This window comes from Pinus tabuliformis, chromosome 7 (genome assembly GCF_031772625.1).
Source record: "Pinus tabuliformis cultivar Carrire ecotype Pingquan chromosome 7, CPIR1, whole genome shotgun sequence".
NCBI lineage: Eukaryota > Viridiplantae > Streptophyta > Pinopsida > Pinales > Pinaceae > Pinus > Pinus tabuliformis.
The window spans coordinates 630,926,224-630,949,005 of record NC_142293.1 but is presented as its reverse complement, the minus strand read 5'-3'; the positions used below and the strand labels follow the sequence as shown (position 1 = coordinate 630,949,005).

Here is a 22,782-nt window from a genome sequence, read left to right as displayed (position 1 = left end):
ATGTGTTCCTTGTAATATAGATATAAACAAAACATCTAAAGGAAAGTAATTGCACAATGATCCAGTCCAAGAAAACAAGGTTTTCTACAAACCAATTAACTCTTCTCGAAAAATTTGATAATTCCAATCTAATAATCCTATCGGCCTCTCTTTGTACCTTTTGGGACAATTGCTAGTATTATAATTCATATTTTTAACGATTTATTTCTAACAACTTTTTACAATATAAAATGCCTTTCTAGCCTCGATAAAGTAAAATCAAGTTCAAACATCTCACAACGACATTCTTAAATATAAGGTTGAAAACTTTTTCTTTAATTTCTTAATTTTTGATGAGACAAAATAAATATTAGCGAATGTCTTTAAAGTTTCAAGGGTTTTTAAAGGGAAATATGGGCCCTGGATGCCAAGCTCAAGGATGAGTAAGGGATTTCGAAATTGAGTGGTGAGGGTTTTGAATCTAGGAATGTGGTATGTGTTAGTTTGATTAAGTGATGTGTCGTTGGTTGCAATGTCTTTATTTACGCAATTTGGTTTTCACATCAACATATGTTTTTGGGATAGGTCAATGAGGTTACGATTTTGGCCCCTGCAATCTTTAGTCAAGGGCAAGGAGAAGAAAACTATCCATGAAACCACCTCCTCCTCCTTGTCTCCCATATCCGACCACTATAGAGAATCAAACCTTAGATGCCTTTGTACAATCATTAGTTCATCTCGTCAAGCTCAATCCAAGTCAAAGTAAGTTCCAGATACATTATCATGTCACTTTTCTTTACCTTCTACTATGTTTTTCAATTTCATTATTGTTAACTAAAATATGTCTACTTCCTTCGAAACTGGACAATTCATTTCTAAGATAGTTTTGAGTAACACAAGACAAGGTGAGGGGAGAAGCATTAGGTGAAACCACTCATTCAGTGAAACTTAATGCATCGTCTCCTACTACCTCGAGGCGTGAAAGTGTATGAGACTTAATATATATATATATATATATATATATATATATATATATATATATATATATATATATATATATATATATATATATATATATTGTTGAATTTAAGAAATCTTCCTGCCAATGTAGTGTGCAAAAGATCTTGCTTTTGATGTTAGGAAGCTGAAATCATCCCAGGGAATGTCAATTAGAGCTTAGATACATACCCAGGAAGAAGAATAACATGGCCTAACACTATAAACTTGTCATTGTAATAATTCTATGATAGATAACTTTTTTTGGTATTTTAAAGATCGTCCTGTAGGTATTTGTTAATGATCTCCACTTTAAGTATATATGGGTCTAGGGCTTGGATAACATTGTGATCTAAAGATATTGCCTTTGCATACACAATTACAAAATTATCCTTCAAGGTAGCCTACACCTCTATTTCAAAATAAGCATACACAAGTGAGCAGGAAGCACTTGCCAAACATAATAATTATCACAATTACATGTCTAAATGGATTCAGTTGTGGGCCATTGTACTTGGATTAAGAGGAAACCCAAAGGATTAGCCTAATACTTTGTATGTAAGCTTTTCAGTCATCCTAAGTATGAAAGAGAGTGTTCAATACTTAACAACTTCTTATGTTACATCTTTCTCATTGATTTGAGGAAGCACGTTGATGATTGTTTATCTATCATTTAAAATATAAATTCTATTTTCGTACAGCTAAATGCACCTACATTTGCAAAATTATTCACGAAACGAATTTCAAGTGGTAGGCATCTATTGGAAGTTGCAGTTCTTATTCTACAAATTTTATTCAAATATTATGCACATTGTATATGTGGATATTAGCCTATTTTTTTTTCTTCAATATATTAGCATTTTCTCCCCTTGTTGTATACTAAGACAACGGGAATTTGACGATTGCCTAGATCCTCAACACCGTGGTTGATTTTGGGGCATTGTTTACATTATATCTGATTTGAAAATACCAATTCTTATTTCCACCTTGAACTCAACTTGATATTTAGAAAACAAAGCAAGAATCACACAAATTCATACGCAAATTTAGATGAGTGATTTACGATAATTTTTGTTTGTCATCCAAGAAGGAATTTTAGTGAATCCAGGAAATTATCTTTCTGTTTAAACTATCACAAATGAAGAATATCAAGGTCGAAGGTTTCAAGATTTCAGTTTGATTAGCAGAGTATTGTTTTATTAAGAACTGTGAGTTTGATTTTGTAGCTCACAGCTTCAAATTTTGTCACTTTTATTATGCATGTTTTTGTGTTATAGTTAGAGTATACATGAATTTATCATCGTATATCATGATATTTTATTTGGAACTTAGTGTCTTCGTTTAAGATTTTTCACCTCAGAGTTATTTAATTTAATTAAATTTCCTTAGCAAAAGTTAAAGGTGGTTTACTAACATCTGATATTTTATGCTAACAATCTATATGTACATGCAATATTAAGTTTTATTATTTAAATTCATGTACTCCTCTACATCAACCAAATATTATTCATTTGAGAATGTTGAAACTATGTTAAAATAATAAGTTCATTGAATTCCCAAAGGGGTTAGCAGAACATATAGCATTTCTTAAATTAAAAAATTTTAGCATGTCTTTGTTTTATCATTTAGAAAACTTCCCCATATTCTTGGATAAAACAATGCCAATTTTAAAGTCCTTTAATACAAATGTGTTTCCTTTGTTGAAGAATATATTTGAAGGATAAGAAAGGTTGAATACTTTTGAAAAAGTATATGTAGTTACACGAGACACTTAACATGACATCTGAAATGGTAGTTCATGACCACTATTCACTTTTAGTGAAGGTGGAATTATGCAACTTTTAAGTTCATTGCAACGGAGTTAATGAAATATTTATTTCATTTTAATTAATATTCACTAATTTATTATAGTTGGTGAAATATTTGTTTCATTCTAATTAACTATTATCAAATATTACCAAATATATTTTATTTTAATTAAAATTCACTATTTTTTCATATTTAGTGATTTAATTTTTTAAGATGATCTTCCCAAATCTTCTACTCCTTGGGTGCTCATTTGCACCTTTAGGGGAAATTGCTAGTTTAAGTTATAGTTGGTTCGAAAATGCAAGAAGTCAGCACATTAATTAATTTTTTTTTTGTTAATTTTATCAAAATTACTAGAAGTAGACAAAGAACTAAAACAAAGCATAGTGAAGTGTTGTCTAATGATTGAACATTTTGATTGGAATTGAGATTTTTTTCTAGTTTTGTCAAATCAAAATATGTGTTGTTTAAATTGGATTTTTTATTACATAAATGCATTTAGCACCATCAAAAATCTCTTGACCACTTCAATTGCATAAAATTCATAACTCAAACTTGTAAATCCAACATATTTTAATTCTAAACAAATTATACAAAAAATAAATAAATTTAAAACCTAAAAACATCTCACAAATCCACTGCAACAATACTTCCTTTTAAAAACACAACCATGAATCATGGAATAAAACATACGCTACTGCATGCCTTTGAATGGTATAAAACATAGCGTTCCAACTCAATTTATAGTGTTAAATATGGGGCTGCAACTGTGGTTAAGCTTTCTCAATTTTCTTCAATGTTGCTCCACACTATACTTCCTTTTTAAAAACATAACCCATAATCATGGAATAAAACATAAGCTACTGCATGCCTTTGAATGGTATAAAACATAGCGTTCCAACTCAATTTATAGTGTTAAATATGGGGCTGCTTTAGTTAAGCTTTCTCCATTTTCTTTAATGTTGCTCCACTCAAAATATTGTAGATTATATTAAAATATTTTATTTAAAAGTTTACATTGTATAAAAGATTTTAAAACAATGGTGGGCTGAACTCGTGGAACTCTTCACTTTACATGATTTTATTCTCTTGAAAGTTTAGAATATTATGATAATCAGTATTACGTGAATTTCTTCTTCGATTAGGTAGTCAATGTAGGGCTCAGCCTTATTGTAATTGCTATCTCCAAATCCTTCTTTTCCACCATGCTTGTCCATCATCAACACATATTTATTGGTTAGACACATATTTATTGCTTAGACTTATAATTTTATTAGTGATGCAATTTCTTAGAATGGTAATTTTATTATTATTTTTTTTTATAGGTTCTAATTTAGAGAAGAATAAAAATATTTTTTAAATAAAAAATAATTTTAATTAACATTATTATAAAATATTAGTAAATTTAATTTAATTATATATATACATATATATTACAACATATTTTTTGTATACAATTTTCTATGATCTATAATGAAATAAACAAAGTTTTTTCTTTAGAAATTACATATGTAAAATTTTTGGCCTACACGTTTTGAACCAACAAGTGTGGTTCATCATCAAGGCCAGATGAAGAGGAAGACCATACCAAGGGCTTAAATAGAAAGAAATGTAGAGACATAATTTCAAGTAAGAGCTATATTTGAACAATAATATTTAAATTATGATATTAATTTATTAATATATTAAAAACAAATGTTATTGAGTAAAGGCTATATTAAACAGCTAATCCTTACTAAATAATATTTGTTTTAATATATTAATAAATTAATATCATAATTGAAATATTATTGTTCAAATATAGTTGTTACTTGAAATTATGTCTCTACGTTTCTCTCTATTTAAGTCGTTTCCATGGTCTGCCTTTTCATGTGGTGCTCATAATGAACCACACTTGTTGGTTCAAAACCCGTCGACAAAAAATTTCTATTATATGATTTTTACCAAAAAATTGTACTTAATTACAACACATTGTAAAAAATATGTAATAAAAATACCTTAATTATACTCTCAAAGTCATAAATAAAATGTAAAATCATAATTTTATATATATTCCCAAAGAAAAATAAATTTAAAATAAATCTATTAAATTACTTTTCAATAAAAAAATCTAGATATATTTTTTTTCCAATTTTAAATATATTTCTTATTAAATTTTATTAAAATATAAAAAAATGTTATATATATATATATATATATATATATATAATATTATAAATTAACTTATAATTTAGAAATAAAATTATATAATGCACCAAAACAAAATTCTACAATTTCTAAGAAAATATTTCAAACCATTAAAAATATACGTTTAAAAAAAAGAAAAGCCAAGGCTTAAAAAAATTGAAAGACTAGAAAAACCACTCACAACAAAGTGAGAATGATTACTCTATGAGATATATAGTTTTTGTGTGTTATATATTAGTATTGATGGACACATCGTGTTACAAAAATCAAGTGAAGTGAAATTACTAGTTAATACAAATCATTTTATTTTTCAATTGAAAATAAAATTTCACATTATATATTGTTTTGTCTTTTTGACATTGTATTTCATTTTATCTTCTTGACATTGTATTTCACTCCTTTTAGAATCTCTTCGACCATTATATCTCTCTAGCGGAAATTTCATCTTTTTTCATATTTGACATCTCAGTCGTTGTGTGTTGGCTCTGGAAACACATTTAAAAAGATTCCTCGGCCTTAAAATAAAATGTGTACAACATGAACAACATTAAAAAAAGTTACTTTGCATTAAAAATATTTCTTGTAAGTAGTGGATCCGTATTTGCTCGGCATTAGATATTATGTGTGGTCGTACCATAGGGGTGGATCAACCTATTCAAAAAATCCTATTTTGTTTCATGCTCCCTTATATGTCTGACTCGCAATACGGGCATATATAAATAATGATTGATTAAGCTCAAAGGATCAATCTGTCAGGTAGAGACTATGTTTTTGTTATAAAATAATGTAAATTTCCAGTACAATGTTGAGGAATTATTATGAAATTTCTAGAATTTATGTATTTTGTGATTTTGATAATGTTGAATCTATTTTTATTATAAAAAAATAATTTAAACACTTTGAATATCAATTATTTTTTCATTTTTAAAAACCAGATTCCATTTAGAAAGGAGAATCTGAACTAAATTAATACCTGGATACACAACACCTTTATGTGCTCCACGACTATTGATGTAACATCTCCGCAATAGAACTCACGTAAAAATACTTAGAATTAGAAAAATTTTAGTGGATTTACTAGTATTCCCTATAACTTATTCCATATTCCTTATATCTATATGTATTGTCATGGGTGTCTTATATCTATATGTAGCAAAAAATACACCACAAATATCTTGAAAAAGTGCAAACCATGGTTACTTGACTACCACACACAACGAAAAGGACGAAAATGAGGAATTCAAACTATATGTCCCTATGCTATGATTTTTCACATTCTTTACATCTGTAAATAGCCAAACCAAAACAAACAAACAATACTTATGGTCATTCTACCGTTACCACAAAGGTTACCCCAATTTTATGATAATCACACCTCATTTTCTAGAGCTTTTTCATGTTGTTTACATATGTAAATATCGAAACCAAAACAAACAAACATTACATATGGTCGTTCTACCATCGGCACAAAGGTTGCCCCAGTTTTATGATAATCACACCGCTTTTTTAGAGCATGTATCTACGGTGAATAAAGAAAAAAAATAGTTATCAAGAATTGTTTATTTTTAACTTGTTGATGCTCAATATTCATTATTCATGTTAAATTAGTAATATTTCCACAATATATAAATACATGAGTTTAAAGTTTCACTATATTAATAATATTAATCCTAATTACATTAAAATTAATGTTATTTAATAATATCTTAATAACATTAATGATAATGGTGTTAATATTAATATTAATATTATGATTAATATCAATTTTAATTATATCAATGTTATTAAGAAACATTAATATTAACATTAATGTTAATAAACATAATATTAACATTAATGTAACACCCAAACACTATATTCAATAATTATAAACAAGTAAAACACGTAATAAATATACATTGAATAAGAGATTATATCTCACATTATTTTGATTTAAAATATGGTTTATGATAGTAAGTTTATAGTATTAAGATTTAATATTAATATTTATAATATAGCACTTCGTATTTTTTATATTGAAGTTTAACATTGAATATATCTATCTATCTATATATATATATATATATATAAATTAGTGATTATAAGATTTGATGAGAAACAAATAACTATTATTAATAATAGCCATATGTTATTATAGGTTAATTGTGATATAATTTGAAATTTAATTATTAATATATTAAAACAATATCATATCAATGTTTTGTTAATATATAATATAATATTAATATAATAAGTTCTGGTTGGAAACAAAAAACTAAGATTGTGACGGAGCGTGAACGAGAGTGAACATCTAGGGTTTCAGATTGCTGCAGGGGATTTCATCCATGGAAGGACGCAGAGGAGGGAGCTCCACTCCCTCCTATAAGGAGGCCATGGCCAATAAGGGCAAGAAGCCCCCAGAAAAAGTCAGAGGATTTGTAGAAGAAGGAAGAAGTAACATGGAAGAGGAAACAGATGGCGCCAAAATGAAGGAGAATAACAGTGCTACAGACAAGGAGGAAGATGACAAAAAACAGGGAACAAAAGAGGAAAAACAAAAGGGACCTTGTAAACCCAAAACTGAAATTACACCCAGAGTAGTTTTAAACGATCCTGCGCTACAAGCACACAGGGATCACATGCAAACCTACGCAATCATCTGCAAATTCATGGGATTATGGCCCACCAAAAAAGCTTTACAAACATGGATCAAATACCACTGGAAACCTAAAGGGAGCATTGATCTACATCTTGGGTCAAAGGGATTCTTCACCGTGGTGTTCACAAGTATTGAGGATAAAGATAGAGTGTTTGAAGGAGGGCCCTACTTCTACGTAGCAGTAGGTCTCTATATGCGGCCATGGAAGATGAACTTTGTCCCGGAACGAGAAACTTTTACTTCGGTCCCAGTCTGGGTAAGACTCTATTCACTACCTCTTGATTATTGGCAACCTGAATCATTAGCTGCCATAGGCAATAAATTAGGTAGGTTTGTCAAAGCTTCTGAAGCTACTAGAAGGGGAAAATATACTTCCTTTGCAAGGATATGTGTTGAGATGGATCTATCTGGAGCTCTTCCGGATGAGGTAATATTGGAAGTTTTTGATGAAGAATGGGTACAAACGGTGGACTACGAGCATATCCCATTCAGATGTCATAGATGTCATGAACATGGGCACCTTCTCAGAGACTTCCCTCTCAGTAAAGAAGAGAATAAAAGAAAAACTAACACAATGAAAGATCCAGACAGCTTTCACAAGGTGGTACATAGAGGAAAGGGCGGCAAAAGAGGGCAAAAGCAACAGCAAAAGGAGGGAAAACAAGTTAGTCAGAACCAGTTCCAAGTTCTTGAAGAGGATGAAGAAAGAATAGCAAAAGATCAAGCACAGGAAGGGAGCATGGAAGAGAAGGATAAAGAAGGGAACCGTGAAAAAACACAGGAAAATGATAAACAAAAATGGATTATGATGACTGATACAGAACCGGAGATGGATCAAGAAATGACCAAGAGTGAGATGGAACTAGAGGAATGTGAGCTACAGTAGATTTTTGAAAGAGAACACCTAGATCTGGAAAGTTTCTTGATTCAGGGATCAACCGGTGGGGTAGAATCGTTACCTCAAGAAGAGCTCAATAGAATACAGCACTTCTATTTATGGAAAACTCGAGAAAGGGGTTCGAAAGGGGTAAAATACAAGGATAGGCTGAGTAACGAAGGTGTGAAAACAATAAAAACTTCTCCAAGATTAGCAACTAGAAACCCAGGAAAGAAAAGAGGAAGAAAAAAGTAGAACGAGATATTGATGGAATGTGGAAAGCTCATGATAGATTCAGGTAAGATGAAAGATCTTACCAGCTACTCCTTTACAAATCTTTAATTATCAATTTCATATCTTGGAATATTAGAGGTCTAGGAAGTAAAAGAAAATGGAGAATTCTTCGTAATAGAATGAAACACGCTGCTCCAGATATAATTTTCATCCAGGAAACAAAATGTTCCATTCAAAAGTTAAGACAAATACATAGTAAATGGCTCAGTAGGTTTGAGTTTCTAGAAGTTAAAGCAGAGAACACAGTAGGAGGCATTCTCACTCTCTAGAACCCTCAAAGAATTGACATAATAGATGCTGAGACTTCAAGGAATTATTTATCAGTAGTTATTTAGCCTGTAGGGGACAGGGGTACCTCTCTAGTCATAAATGTGTACGGCCTTCAAAGGATAGATGAGAAACTTAGGCTTACATATTCCCTAGAAAATCTCAAGGAGATACATGCAGGAATACCCTGGATCATGCGAGGGGATTTCAATATGATAAAATCACTTTCGGAAAAAAAAAGGGGAACCAGAGCACTAGGTAAAGACACTTTAGCATTTCAAATCTTCACAGATAATTTGAAACTAGTGGACATTGAAACAAACAATGGCCTATTTACATGGAACAATAAGAGAGGAGGAGAGTCTCATGTAGCCTCCAAGTTGTATAGATTTATTATCTTTGAGGACCTTATGCTTATAGATAAGGAAATAATAGTGAGTGATCTTCCCTTTAGAGGCTCAGATCACTGGCCTGTTCAAATGGAGATCTAGGGTATAGGTACCCCCCGGAATAGACCTTTCAAATTTTAGAATATTTGGCTATCACAGCCAGAATTCATCAACAATATTGAAAAAGGGTGGGCAGAAGATCTACAGATTCAGGGAACCAGAATGTTCCTCCTACATAAAAGATTAAAGCACATAAAAATGAGGCTCAAAGATTGGAATAACAAGAATTTTGGCAATATTTTTGTAGGAAAGAAATTGGTGGAAAATAAAATGCAGGAACTCAACTAAGCTATGATCAAGGAAGGTTTTGATAAAGAAACAAATGATCTAGTGGAGAAACATCATCAATAATGGGAGAACATGTGTAAATAAGATGAAATATTTTGGAAACAAAAATCTAGAGTCCAATGGCTAAAAGAAGGAGAGCGTAACACCAGATTTTTTCACAAATCCACCATGGCGAACAGAGCTCACAACAGAATCTCGTCGATAAAAAATGAGGAGGGACAGCTTCTATAATCCCATGAGGATATAGAGGCGGTGTTAGTTCAACACTTCTAAGGAATAGCTCAGGAAAATAATGCAGAAATATAACATTTCATCAGGGACTTAACTAAGTATATACCTAAGCTAGTGTCTAGAGAGGAAAATTTAAATCTTAACAGACCAGTGGCTGAAGAGGAGGTTAGTGAGAACCTCAAAGATATGCAGAATGGAAAAGCACCTGGCCCAGATGGCTTCAATGTGGATTTCTTTAAATCTTGCTGGAATATTGTAAAAGAGGATATTTTGAAGGTTGTGGAGGACTCCAAGGTGAAGAAAATTATTTTGAAGGTGCTCAACATCTCTTTCATTTCCCTAGTCCCTAAACATGACAATGCAGAAACTCCAGAAAGGTATAGAGCCATAACTCTATGCAACGTGGTATAGAAGATAATATCCAAGGTAGTGGCCAACAGAGTCAAACCTTTACTTCCTTCTCTGGTTTCGGGGGAACAATCAGGATACATTGAAGGTAGACAGATATTGGATAACATCATTCAAGATCATGAAGCGGTTCACGCGCTAACTAGCAAAAGGAAAGTTGGAATGATCCTGCAACTAGACATAGCCAAAGCTTATGCCAAAGTGAATTGGACCTACATCAGGAAAGTGCTAATGGTATTTGGTGTTGATCACAATTGGGTAAGATGGGTCATGGCCCTAGTAACCTCTTCCAGTTTTTAAATATTGGTTAATGGATCTCCCTCTCAAATTTTTCTTCCATCAAGAGGTCTGAGGCAAGGAGATCCGCTCTCACCCTTTCTCTTCATACTCATGATGGAAGGTCTTGGGCGGTCTATCAAGCATGCCAGAGAAATGGGTAAGATTCAAGGTCTTGAACTGAAGGAGAATGGATAGGCTTTGACTCATCAACAATTTGTAGATGATACCATGTTACAAGAAATCCCCATAGTCAAAGAGGCTTTTGCGTACAAACAAATACTGAATGACTTTGCCATGGCTTCAGGTATGGAAGTTAATCTCTCTAAATCCAAAATATTTTTCTTTAATACCAACATTGCTATTCAAAGAAATATCTCCAGAATTCTAGGCTTTCAAAGGGATTCCCTCCCTTCAAAGTATTTGGGAGTTCCTTTAATGGCGAAACCTTTGCACAAGAGCATTTGGGAACCGTTGATCAACAAAATGCAGGATAAAGTCAGAAAATGGACAAGCAGATCTTTAAATCTGGCTAGTAGACTGGTGCTGACAAAGGCAGTGCTCCAATCAATTCCAATTTTCATGCTATCAGCACTCCCTGCCCCAAAAGGAGTCTTGCAGCAATTCAGAAACATCCAAAGAAACTTTCTCTAGGGTAGGGAGGAGACAAGGAAAAAATGGGCCTTGGTCTCATGGGAAAAGATCTGTAAACCCAAGAATCAAGGGGGCCTAGGCTTGGATGACCAGGAGATTCTAAGCAATGTTTTAGGGGCCAAACTCTGGTGGCGTTGGGTTAAAGATCCAAAGGCTCAATGGGCAAGCATCTGGAAAGAAAAATATGCTAGCTCTTGGCAATACACTGATCTCATAAGGATGTCTGGAAATATAAAGGGCTCTGCCATCTGGAACAAAGCTTGGGAGAACAGAGGTTTAGTACAAAGAAACAACTTTTGGGAAATCAGAGAGGGAGATCTAGCTCTATTCTGGGAGGATAAATGGCAACAAGAACCAATACTGTTAAAAGAAGATTTTTTGGACCTTAAGCATGAGATAGATACCCAAGGATTGACAAGAGTAAAAGACTTTTGGGATAGTACTCACAATACAGGAAAATGGAGGACATGGATAAATATAGATTGCAGGAATGATAGAACGGTGAAAACAAAAGCAGAGGCTCTTGGAAAAATATTGGAACAAAGGATGATTTTGGTTTCAGAAGGGCAGGACCAATTAAGATTGGGATACAACAATGAAGGCATATTTAATATTAAGGAAGCAAAAGGTATTCTCCTTGAGCTGGTTTCCTAGGCTACGAATAGGATCTGGCGGAACCTATGGAGACATTAAGGTTGGATGAAGATCAAACTCTTCATGTGGCTGGTTCATCACAAGAAAATGATGTCTTGGGACAACATTAGAAAGAGGAGTATCTTGGGGCCTTATTGATGCCAGCTTTGTGAATCCCAAGAGGAAACAATGGAACATCTTCTCAACAACTGTATTTTCACATCCTGGTTATGGGATTCTTTTGCCAACATTTTCCAATAGTTTGACAGGGACAAAGAGAGTATTACTAAGACCCTAAGCAGATGGAGAAGAAATTTTTCGAATAATGAAGTTCTCAACTCTGCTTGGGCTCTTATGCCAAGACTTATTATTTGAAATATTTGGAAAGAAAGGAATAACAGAATCTTCAAAATTGAAAAGAGTCTTGCTCTTCGCCTATTTGATCAGACCTTAAAACAGCTTAAGGAAATGGTCAGCTCTTTAGTAAGGAATCTTCCCAAAAATCCTCTATCAAAGGCTGATCTGAGAATTCTCAGGAAGTTAGGTATGCAAGGGATCATCCCACAAGGCTTGGATAAAAAAGCAAGAAAATTGGAAATAGAAAAGGAGTATTGGCATCCTCCTCTGAAAGGTTTTCTGAAATATAACATAGATGGAGCTTCAAAAGGTAACCCCGATATTGTGGGCTTTGGCGGGGTTCCTCAGGATGAAGCAGGAGGCATCCTCTTCCTCTTCCATTGTCATTTAGGAAGAGCCACCAACAACTTGGCAGAATTAATGACTATGGAGAAATTATTAGATTTTCTAAAGCAGTAGAACTACCGAAATGTGATTATAGAAGCCGACTTTGAGTTACTCATTAACTCGGTTAAGAGAATTAGCTACGGAACAGGTCTGAACAAAGTCTCAGAACACTGGAAGTTAATCTGGGTATTCTAGAGAATTCAGGGTTACCTTCAGGGACTAAACTCAATCAAATTCAACCAGGGTGTCAGCTACAAGGATCACAGAGTTTCGACAAGGTGGCAAGTTATGCCTCAAGGCAACCGAAAAATTCTTTGTAAGAACCAGGCGAAAGAGGATAGAGAAGTGTTTCGGATAAAGCTAAAAAGGAAAGGTCCCAATGACCAATTCTCGGTGGGATTCTCTAATTTTGGTCAAACAAGGTGTTGGTGGAGGGTAGTTCACGATTAGCTCTAGCAGCACTGACAATATCAACTTCAGAAATCAACAATATAGGTTAGGCGGATGGCTCTTTTCTGGAAAGATCATCACAAATCAAGGTTTCAGACTCAATAATAGTGAGAATGAGGAATCAGATGGCCTGCTCAGCATTCCAGAGGGAAAGGTCCACTTAATCCACGGCCTCGGGTTAAGAAGCAGCAATAAGGAGGAGAAGGATGGGGTTATGGTTTTTCCCGGCGGCCAGTTTTCCCACGGTTCCACCCTTCGGGAGGCAAAAAGGCCTCTTGAGTGATTTGGCGATGATCGCACCACTCTCAATCAAAAAGTGGTTTTTGTGAAATGGAAGCGATTCCATACTGCTTCCGACACGTGGCTAAGGGATGGTGTGGAAAACCACCCTCATTTCATGCTAAAGTTCGGGCAAATGAATTGTGCGATATTTTTCTCATCTGTTGGATTCCGCAGAGCAAATAAACGATCAGAAATGATCGTGTAGTTTAGTGGGGTTGGGGCGTTATTCAGTGTACATCTTCCCGGTGCGAAATCCTCCTTGGTTGTCAGATTGAGCACATGATTTGAACAGTCGCGATTTAAAGGCAAGCCTGGTGTTTGATGGCAGGAAATTCAGCGAGTTGAAGGGTTATTTGATATCTTTTATTGGGTGGGGAATCTGGCCTTAAGCCATAAGCACTCTCGTCTGTGGGGTTCACATTGCCTAATAAATAGTTGTACACTATGTAACATATTTTTGGTTTAATGAATTTGAAGGATCATCTCTTACTTTAGCAAAAAAAAAAAAAATATTAATATAATAACTAACATACATATATATAATCATAAATATTTAATAGTTATTTTTACACTATAGTCCTAATAATTATTAATGTTGTTAATATATGTTATTAATATATGTCTCCTAGGATATATCAATTATATTAATAAATATAATTATATTAGAATAAATATAAATAACATTTTTATAATCAATTTTATATATCAATATTATTTAATAAAAATATAAACAAATACCACTATTCATAAGAAAATTCTCAAAAAAAAAAAATATGATATATAATAATATTTGCAAAGCTCTTAAATTCGTAAGCATAACATGATTTTTAATATGAACATTAAGTAAAAGGAAAAATACAAATTATACTCACAAGATTGTACTTAGCTGTCACTATCCAAAACATATAATTGGTTTAAGGTAGACAAAGTAACCTTCGATCGATTTTATATCTAAGATTTATCCTCTTTCGTAGAAGCAGGTAAAATATATTGCATCGATGGTTAAATATTTTTTATGTATTTTTTTTAATAAATGGTCTACGACATTAACTATTGATATCAGGTAGAGTTTAAATGTGGGTTTATCATTCGAGAAGTTCTAATATACAATGTGTTGATATTTAGTTCTAATATTCAGGTGTTAGATTTAATGTTTATGGCTTATGGATACAAACATTTCTGCATCTTTCCCCTTCAAGGATTCTTGGTCCAAGCTTTGCTATAACTTCTTGAGTTTTATAATATTCATTTGTTATGATTGTTAAATTTCTCTTGTTTGGTTGAATTGTGTAATTAATCTAATTACATACAACACCATTTTGATTTTGAATTATTATATTAACATCAATTTTTGATACAGAAAATCTGTTCTCAGAGCTGAATTTAAAGTCATACAACTTCTTGTGAATTGGTTGTTAACTGAATTGATGTAGTTTGTTAAAACCGTGGACAGGTTTGTTAAAAGGGTGGACGGCCATTGACGATAACACTGAGGAAGATCTATATGATTTAAGATCCATTTTAAATAAGAATCTAGCATGAGCCTAGAGGGATAAGGATCTAATTTCTTCAGGTGTAATTTTTTATTATTATTTTAGGACCATTCATTTCTAACCTTAGTTCCACTTTATGGTATTAAATTTTCAGCCATTACAATTCTTACTATTGTTTTATAGGATATGGGATTTAATTTATGTCTTCAATATGATCTGTGATCGATATCCAGATTATTGAGAAGGTTTTTGGCAATAATCACATCAAAATTCATTTTTTGATGGGTTAAGTGTGGTTCATCGACAAGATGAAGAACAAGAACATGGAAACAAGTTAAATAGAGATACCAATCATTCAATGGCTAGTAAGAAGAGATAAAATAGCACACAGCAAACTCTAATATATTCTATTAATCTTGAATGAGGAAATTACACACATATTTATACAATCAATAGTCTCAAGATAGAAACTCTATCTTAGACGTACAGTAGTGTGGTTGAGAGATTCTCTCAACCACACACTAAACAAGGAGAAACTATATTCTAGCTTATTCCTATTATGTAGGAACAAACTCCTCAAATAGAAAATTACAACCATAGACAAGTAGGAATTAATTATTTCTAACTCCCCCCCTTAATGACTACTTGTCATGATAGTCAAATCCACCACCACCAGGCCAATTGCATGTACAAAACCTCCAAAAACATAATCTACCGCCCTCGGACAGATCCACAACTTCTCTGATCCCGCAGATCCCCTTGAAGGTGAATTGGCGCGATCCTGAACGAAAAAACCACGCCCATTGGCATGATTAATTGCCTAACAGACACGCCAGATGGCCTTCCTCGCGCTGCTGTCAACGCGAAAAACGCGCCAATCCCCTTCTACTTAGAAAAAATCATCTGAGTCCGAGCCAGGTGTTCTGTAGTCCACCTGCTCAATTGAGCACAAAGCTCTCGTGTACACATAGCCACAAAGGCAAGCAGAGAAAGATTCACTCAACTTGTCAATCAACGCATTGACATCACGATTCCAGCCACAAAGGCACCTCAAGCCACATAGGTGATTCTGCCACAAAGGCAAGCTGGCCACAAAGGCACTTCAGTCACAAAGACTATATAGATGGTTTCTGGCTCACCACCAACCATCACTTTACAGTGACAAAAGATGGTTTCAGGCTAACCGTAAACCATTACAAAGTGGTTTTAAGATCACCACGAACTTTCAAATACCTTTAAAAGGCTTACATTTCATTCAACATTTTGGAGTTTCTCGGTACATACAATGACTATTACAATAACATGCTAGGGAGTCTACTCCACAAGCCAGACTAACTCAAACAAACATCTACTTTGTTGTCCACCATAAATGTTGTCACTGCTGCTTTGCCTCATCCGTTCATTGTTCACATCTTGGGCATCCTTGTCTACTTAAATAACTTCTTGGAACTCCATGCTTATCCTGTCATTCATTAGGGTTGCAAATTCTAACAAAATAACTTTGCCTACATTGAGTTAGCTAGGCTCAATAAGGCTCAATAATATTTAAACATGATTCCAAGAAAATACGACATAAACTCTTCAAATTTAATTTCTCTATCTCCGCGCAAAGATGATTATTTCCGAAACATAACAGCAACTATTTTTCACCAACGATACCTGTGAGGGGTCTATTGATAAAGAAAATGGATTGACAACCTTTCACCTAGACTGAATGCAGTGCACTCAAACATTGATGATCCAGATATAGGCACACAACCATACGAATAGAACACTATTTTCCCTTCAAAATAATAATCCAGGACTCCATGGTCTAGTCCTCCATCGCATTCAAGGTCAATCCGGATTCTCGGATCTCTCCGATCCCTATTCCTGCAAATTTTGTCAGATGAGGAAGAAACTCTGACTGCCACGACCGGCAATTTCAGTCTTCTTACAAACTGTTGGTCGGCCTCCAATTTTTTTCCCAAATTAATGCCAATGCTCCTTCCTCCTTCCTACCTGTGCAGGCCTTAAAAGATTTCCCAACGAGATCTTCTGACTGAGTCCGAATCTTGAAAGGCTCATACGTGCATTCATGATTGCTCACGTCTGAGTATTATAGTAACCAGTTCAAACCCTAAATTGGCCAGGTCACGCTGTTGAATTAAATAAGGCTGATCTGATGGAGACTTCGTGAGTTCCTCACGGTACATAACAATTATGAATTCACAGAAATAAAGAATGATTTTGAGATTATCCCTCCCCAGCTGTAACGCTGAGCGCAGAAAAATACGATTTGGACTCATACCAAGTCGATCATGATATTTGAAGATTGAGGTAATATTTGTAGGCGACCATTGAGGCAACGTCCTCAACCCGTTAGCATTCTTTATCAGTGAATTGACACATGTAACCTGCATTCTTCCATTCAATGAACTCACGCATGTTCTTCAGCTGGGCCACTTCTGTACAGAACTAATAGCAAATCAAACCTCTAGAGTTCGATCCGCAAACAACGTCATTCACTGAACAAATCAGCCTCAGTAAGCAATCGGCCTCCTTAGACTCGATCCCTGCCATAAAAGCGCAAGACTTCGCCAAACTCTGCACCAGTCGTTCTAAGTCGAGTTTCCACCAGGCTAGTGCAGATCCAAAATTTGTTCTACAGAGCCTCCAAAAAACTGCGAGCAGAGCCTTCGCATGATCACATAGCCTCTCTCACATGCACCAGTGACATGCACATTTCCAACCATCTCAGTTTCTCCCGCCTGGGAATGCTTTGCAGTTGAAGCTATGACTACCTTGGCTTGGTCATCAACATCAGACAACACAGATTGTTTGCATGCCTCTTGATTATTTGTCACAGCATAGCATTCAGGTATAGGTGGAGACTTCTTCAACATATATTCATGAACCTCATCAATTAATCTTTGACGATCTGCATTTCCAAACTTCGGTGGGTGCGTACGGGACTTGGTGGCAAGTGCAATCCTTTCTTCCTTAGAGTAATCAAGAGATCCAACTGCTCCTTCTGGTTTTGTTGGCATGAATGCAATAAGTGCTACCAACACAGCTCGAATGCTCCATGATGGTTATCAATGCTCAGGGTGATAATTTGATATGCTCAAGCATATCTTTGTCTGAGTTTCAACTCTGTCATTAGGAGTCAATAACATAAAGGAAGGGGGCTTCAAAGGGTAATCTAGAGGCAACTGGATTTGACCATGATAAATCCCGCCTTCAAATTCCGTATCCCGAGGTCTTCTAATGGAAAATTGCCACTCGAATATATTATCCTCCAATGGAAGGCTCATATAGTCATCGCTGGGATTGTTCTGCATTTCCTTCACCTCCTGCAGGATCCTCTTCACAGCAGGATTCTTCATATTGAATTTCTCTTCTGCCATTTTGAATTACCCGATCTAAATACACTCAACGACACAAGTCAGCTGATTTCAGAGACAATTGTAACCTGGAACTATTAATTCTCCAGCATCCGGGGGAGTCGATCTCCTGTCTTGTGAAGGAGTGCAGGTTTCAATGTTTCTTTTCGTCTATGCTGACCTGCACTCTACAACAACAGATCGATCAAGGATTTCTCCACCCACAGTTTTCTGCTAGCAATATTTGAGAAACCTTCATAGGCTTCCTGATCGAGTCGGCTTCCACTCTTCACTTTTGGTTCATAGCGCATAGAAAAGCAAATCGTATCTCTTTCTACATCTCGCAGGTTGGTCCATAATTCTCCAACTGAAGCAGACCGCACCGGTGAACCTCTGGAGTTCGAGGCCTCCTGATCACTAGTGAATCGCCACAACTATCGCTTCCCTAGCTAATGGACAGCGGATGATGGACAAACAAATATTCACAAAACTTTTATTCTCTTCAGCCTAGGAGAAGCCAAGCCCATGAGGGGCTAAGCCCTCAGGCTCTGATACCAAGATAAAATAGCACACAACAAACTCTAATATATTCTATTAATCTTGAATGAGGAAATTACACACATATTTATACAATCAATAGTCTCAAGATAGAAACTCTATCTTAGACGTACAGTAGTGTGGTTGAGAGATTCTCTCAACCACACACTAAACTAGGAGAAACTATATTCTAGCTTATTCCTATTATGTAGGAACAAACTCCTCAAATAGAAAATTACAACCATAGAGAAGTAGGAATTAATTATTTCTAACTAAAAGCAATTATTATTGACTAAGGAAACTACTACAAAAGACTGGGCATTGACCACATTTGACTGGACCGGGAGATAAAGAAAGGAATATTAATGTGTTAATTAATAATTAATTAGTAAATTTGTTAAATCTATTTATTATTATTTTTATTTGTAACTGAATAAATCTACTTATATTTAACTAAATTGTTTTAATTAACTTAAACTCAAAACTTGAAGCATAAATAATTTATTATTCTCTTCATTATTTTAAAACTAAACTATATAAATATTTGTATACTATATATTTGTATTATTATAGGAAGTCATAAAAAATAAAAATCAATTAGTTAACTCATTTATTATTTTAGTTTTAAAAATGTGTATATTTCCTCAAGTTTTGCACTCAAAAAAGTGATTTTGATATCGAGATATCTCATCCCTCTCAACATTTGATAGAGTTGGTATTAAGATGGATCTATGTTGGTTATTAATTATTTCAACATTTATTGTCATAAAAAGTAGTGTAATAATTACAGGTGTATATACCAATAACAAACCATTAGTTGATTAACAATGGTAATGAACGACATTCACATGAAAAACAAATATAAATAATTAATGAATATGAATAATTGTTACATGAATCAAGATGTATATTTTCGGTAACATGGTATAGTATAATTTGTTAACAATGATAATGAATAACATTTACATGAGAAATAAATATACATAATTAATGAGTACGAAGATATTTTTCATATATATAGAGTAACATCGTATTTTTCACTGTGAGACATAATCCTTCCTTTGAATATTATAATTCCTTTGTTTAATATTCTACATTTTTCTTTTCTAGTAATTTTATGGAACATTGTTGACTCATTAGTGAACTACTCTCAAGCAATTTTCTTCTTTTCGGATCTTACTACTGCTATGGGGATATAGTAGGAATGGATATCTCTAAAAATACTTGTAAATATAATTTCTACTTATCTTATTTGTGATGCCAAAGTATGATTATAAAAGATACCTTCAAGAATAAATGAGGGGGTTTATTCGGAGGCAATCATATCTCATCTTGAGGGGAACTAGTGGTTTAGTTCATGGTTGGGACGATAGTTTTTCTGCCAAGTACAGTTCCAACAATGAATACAATTACAATTTTCTGTGTACATATAAGTTTCTGATTTGATTACTTGATTATTAGTGCATATAAGCAATTGATTTATGTCCATGTCAAGGATTATGTTGTAATAGAGTAAAGGTCTACATGAGCCCTATGAGTATATTTGATATTTTAACATATAAATCTATTATCTATATATTTATCTTAAATATATGTGTGTGTTTGTGTGTGTGTGTATTCATCCTTATTTAAATATGAAGGTAATTCTATTATGATCTATGCATATTTTCTTGCAAGTGTGAAGGGTTGAACTGAAGTGAAAATACTTGGAAGTGAGGTATGAGTATAATGAGAGAGTAGTTAGACCACTCACCCTCATTTATTATGCTAGGATTGGAACACGTTAGGGTACCAACTCACTCTCAGTGGTATAGATTAGCACAAGACACCATAACATAGTCCAATGTGCTTAACAAATGTAGTAGGTCAAAATAGATGAACTTAGTTACATTGTGTCAAGCTTAAATACAACTTGTGTTGGGGCTAGAAAGAAATTATTTGAGTTTATTTCATAAAATTTTTATATGGTAAGCGAATGGAACCTAAGAGTTCATTAGAAAAAAAACACGCAACACAAAATGCTAGAAGATAACCAATGGGATGAGACATGTGTAGAAAAAAAAAATATTAGTGTGAAGAATTTTGCAAAAGTCAATTAAACAACATAAATTTTCTACCCTATTAAGAAATATATTATCACACATAGTAATTTCTCCCCTCTTGTAGATTTGTGAGGTGCAATTTTAAAAATATGTACGTAAAGGAAAAATGTGGACAATGAAATTTTTAGCAAGAGTGGAGAAAACCTAAACCCACATACACCTACTTATCATAGCATCATTTACAAAACTCCAAAACTACGAATTAGGAAGAATGTAGTAGCCCTCATGAAAAGTTCATGTAATAAAATTTAATAAAAGAAAAATAAGACCACAGTAAAGGGACATGTATTCCAAGTTGAATGTTCACAAATACATCCTAGTGAACATCCCTAGATGTGTGTTTTGGGTAAGTAAATTGGCAAAGGCATTAAAAGGAAAAAAGACATTTTTAGCACATTCATTTATGAAAATAAAGCAAATTAGGAGAAAGGGAAGGTAAAAGGTCACAGGTTGTAGGTGAGGAGGAAATTGAAGGAAAATAATGGAAAATGAAGAAATTATAAGCCTCATGCATAAAAAGGCTTATGAGGACCAATTTCTAGCTTTTTCCAAGTTCAAGTTCAGAGCTCTCTCATTATTCTCTCTCTCTCTCTCTCTCTCTCTCTCTCTCTCTCTTGGTCACATAGATTTTTCTCCGAGCACTCTAATTTGGATTAAGGAAAGGAAAAGAACACAAAGGAAAGGAAAATAAAGCAAGGATAAAGAAAACTAAAGCAGGATCAAGTACCTTCAACAGGAATACTTGCAGGTAACCTTTTTCATGTTTGATTTCCTAGCTAGTTTGGACATGCATGACTTTGCATGTTGGTGTATGGTTCTCCTGTTGTTAGTGGCATGGTCTTCTCAGGTTATTACAATGGATTTCAGCCTAGCCTAGCCTTTTTCGGGATGCCATGGTATGCTCAGATGTTTAATTTGGTTTTAGAGCTTTGGAATGGCCTAATGGATTTGGGAATCTGGTGCACAGTTGGTCTCAAGGTTCATTCCTAAAGGCCTAGGAATCCGTTGACCAGTTTGTGAAGGATTCATGGTAGAGCCTAAGGGAGTAATCTCAGTTTAGGGCCTAGTGATCAGGTTATGGATTGCAGTAAAGCATTAGACATAAGGAGATGGAAAATTTCTCAAGGATAATGATGGATTCTAGATGACATTCCAAGTTCTGTCTTGTTGTGATTGGAGCACTGGTTTTGGTGTGATCACTGTTTGGTGAGGGTGGAGGTGGTTTAACCTTTGGATTCCCTTGGTTGTTTTATAAGATCCCACATTCATGCTTGAAATATGGCATAAGGGCGACTATCTAAAAGAGAGATTTGGTTCAACCATGTCTATGGTTGGGTGGTATGAGGAAGTCTCGAACCTACTCAGATTTGCCTACGATTAATAAAAGCTAAATTCTCTTACTTTTGCAGTGATTTATATGTGGATTTAATGGCTTTCATATTTCTTAAGTTTATATGGTTTTATGTTAGTTATAACAATGGTTAAGTGACTCCTTCATGTCATGGTTATTTCATATATTTACTTGTAATTTTTAAATGGATGGATGCAAGACCTAATTGATGATGTATTATTTCAATGGGGGAGGAGGTGATCCTTTTCATTATGTTTCATAAGTTGTTTCAGTCATTTATGCTATGTCTTGTATCCTAGACCTGAAGGTTGCATTGAAGCCAAGTGTTAGACAGAATGTCAGTCCCATTTGGGGATGCTTAGGCCTTGTCCTAAGTGTGATATTTGATTAATCAACATTGTTATTATGTTTTTAATGAATTTTGGAAGTTACAACAAGTTCTGGGTAGAGGCTAGGATTTTGGGATAGAAAA

General features: G+C 34.0%; 1 protein-coding gene across 1 annotated transcript; it reads right to left on the bottom strand.

The window, feature by feature from the left end:
* Positions 1-17,576: 17,576 nt before the first annotated feature.
* Positions 17,577-18,420, bottom strand: LOC149249019 (ubiquitin-conjugating enzyme E2 32-like). Its single transcript, XM_089451675.1, is given in 1 exon segment — positions 17,577-18,420. A coding segment is annotated over 1 exon segment (768 nt). The 5' UTR covers positions 18,345-18,420.
* Between the last annotated feature and the right edge of the window lie 4,362 nt (positions 18,421-22,782).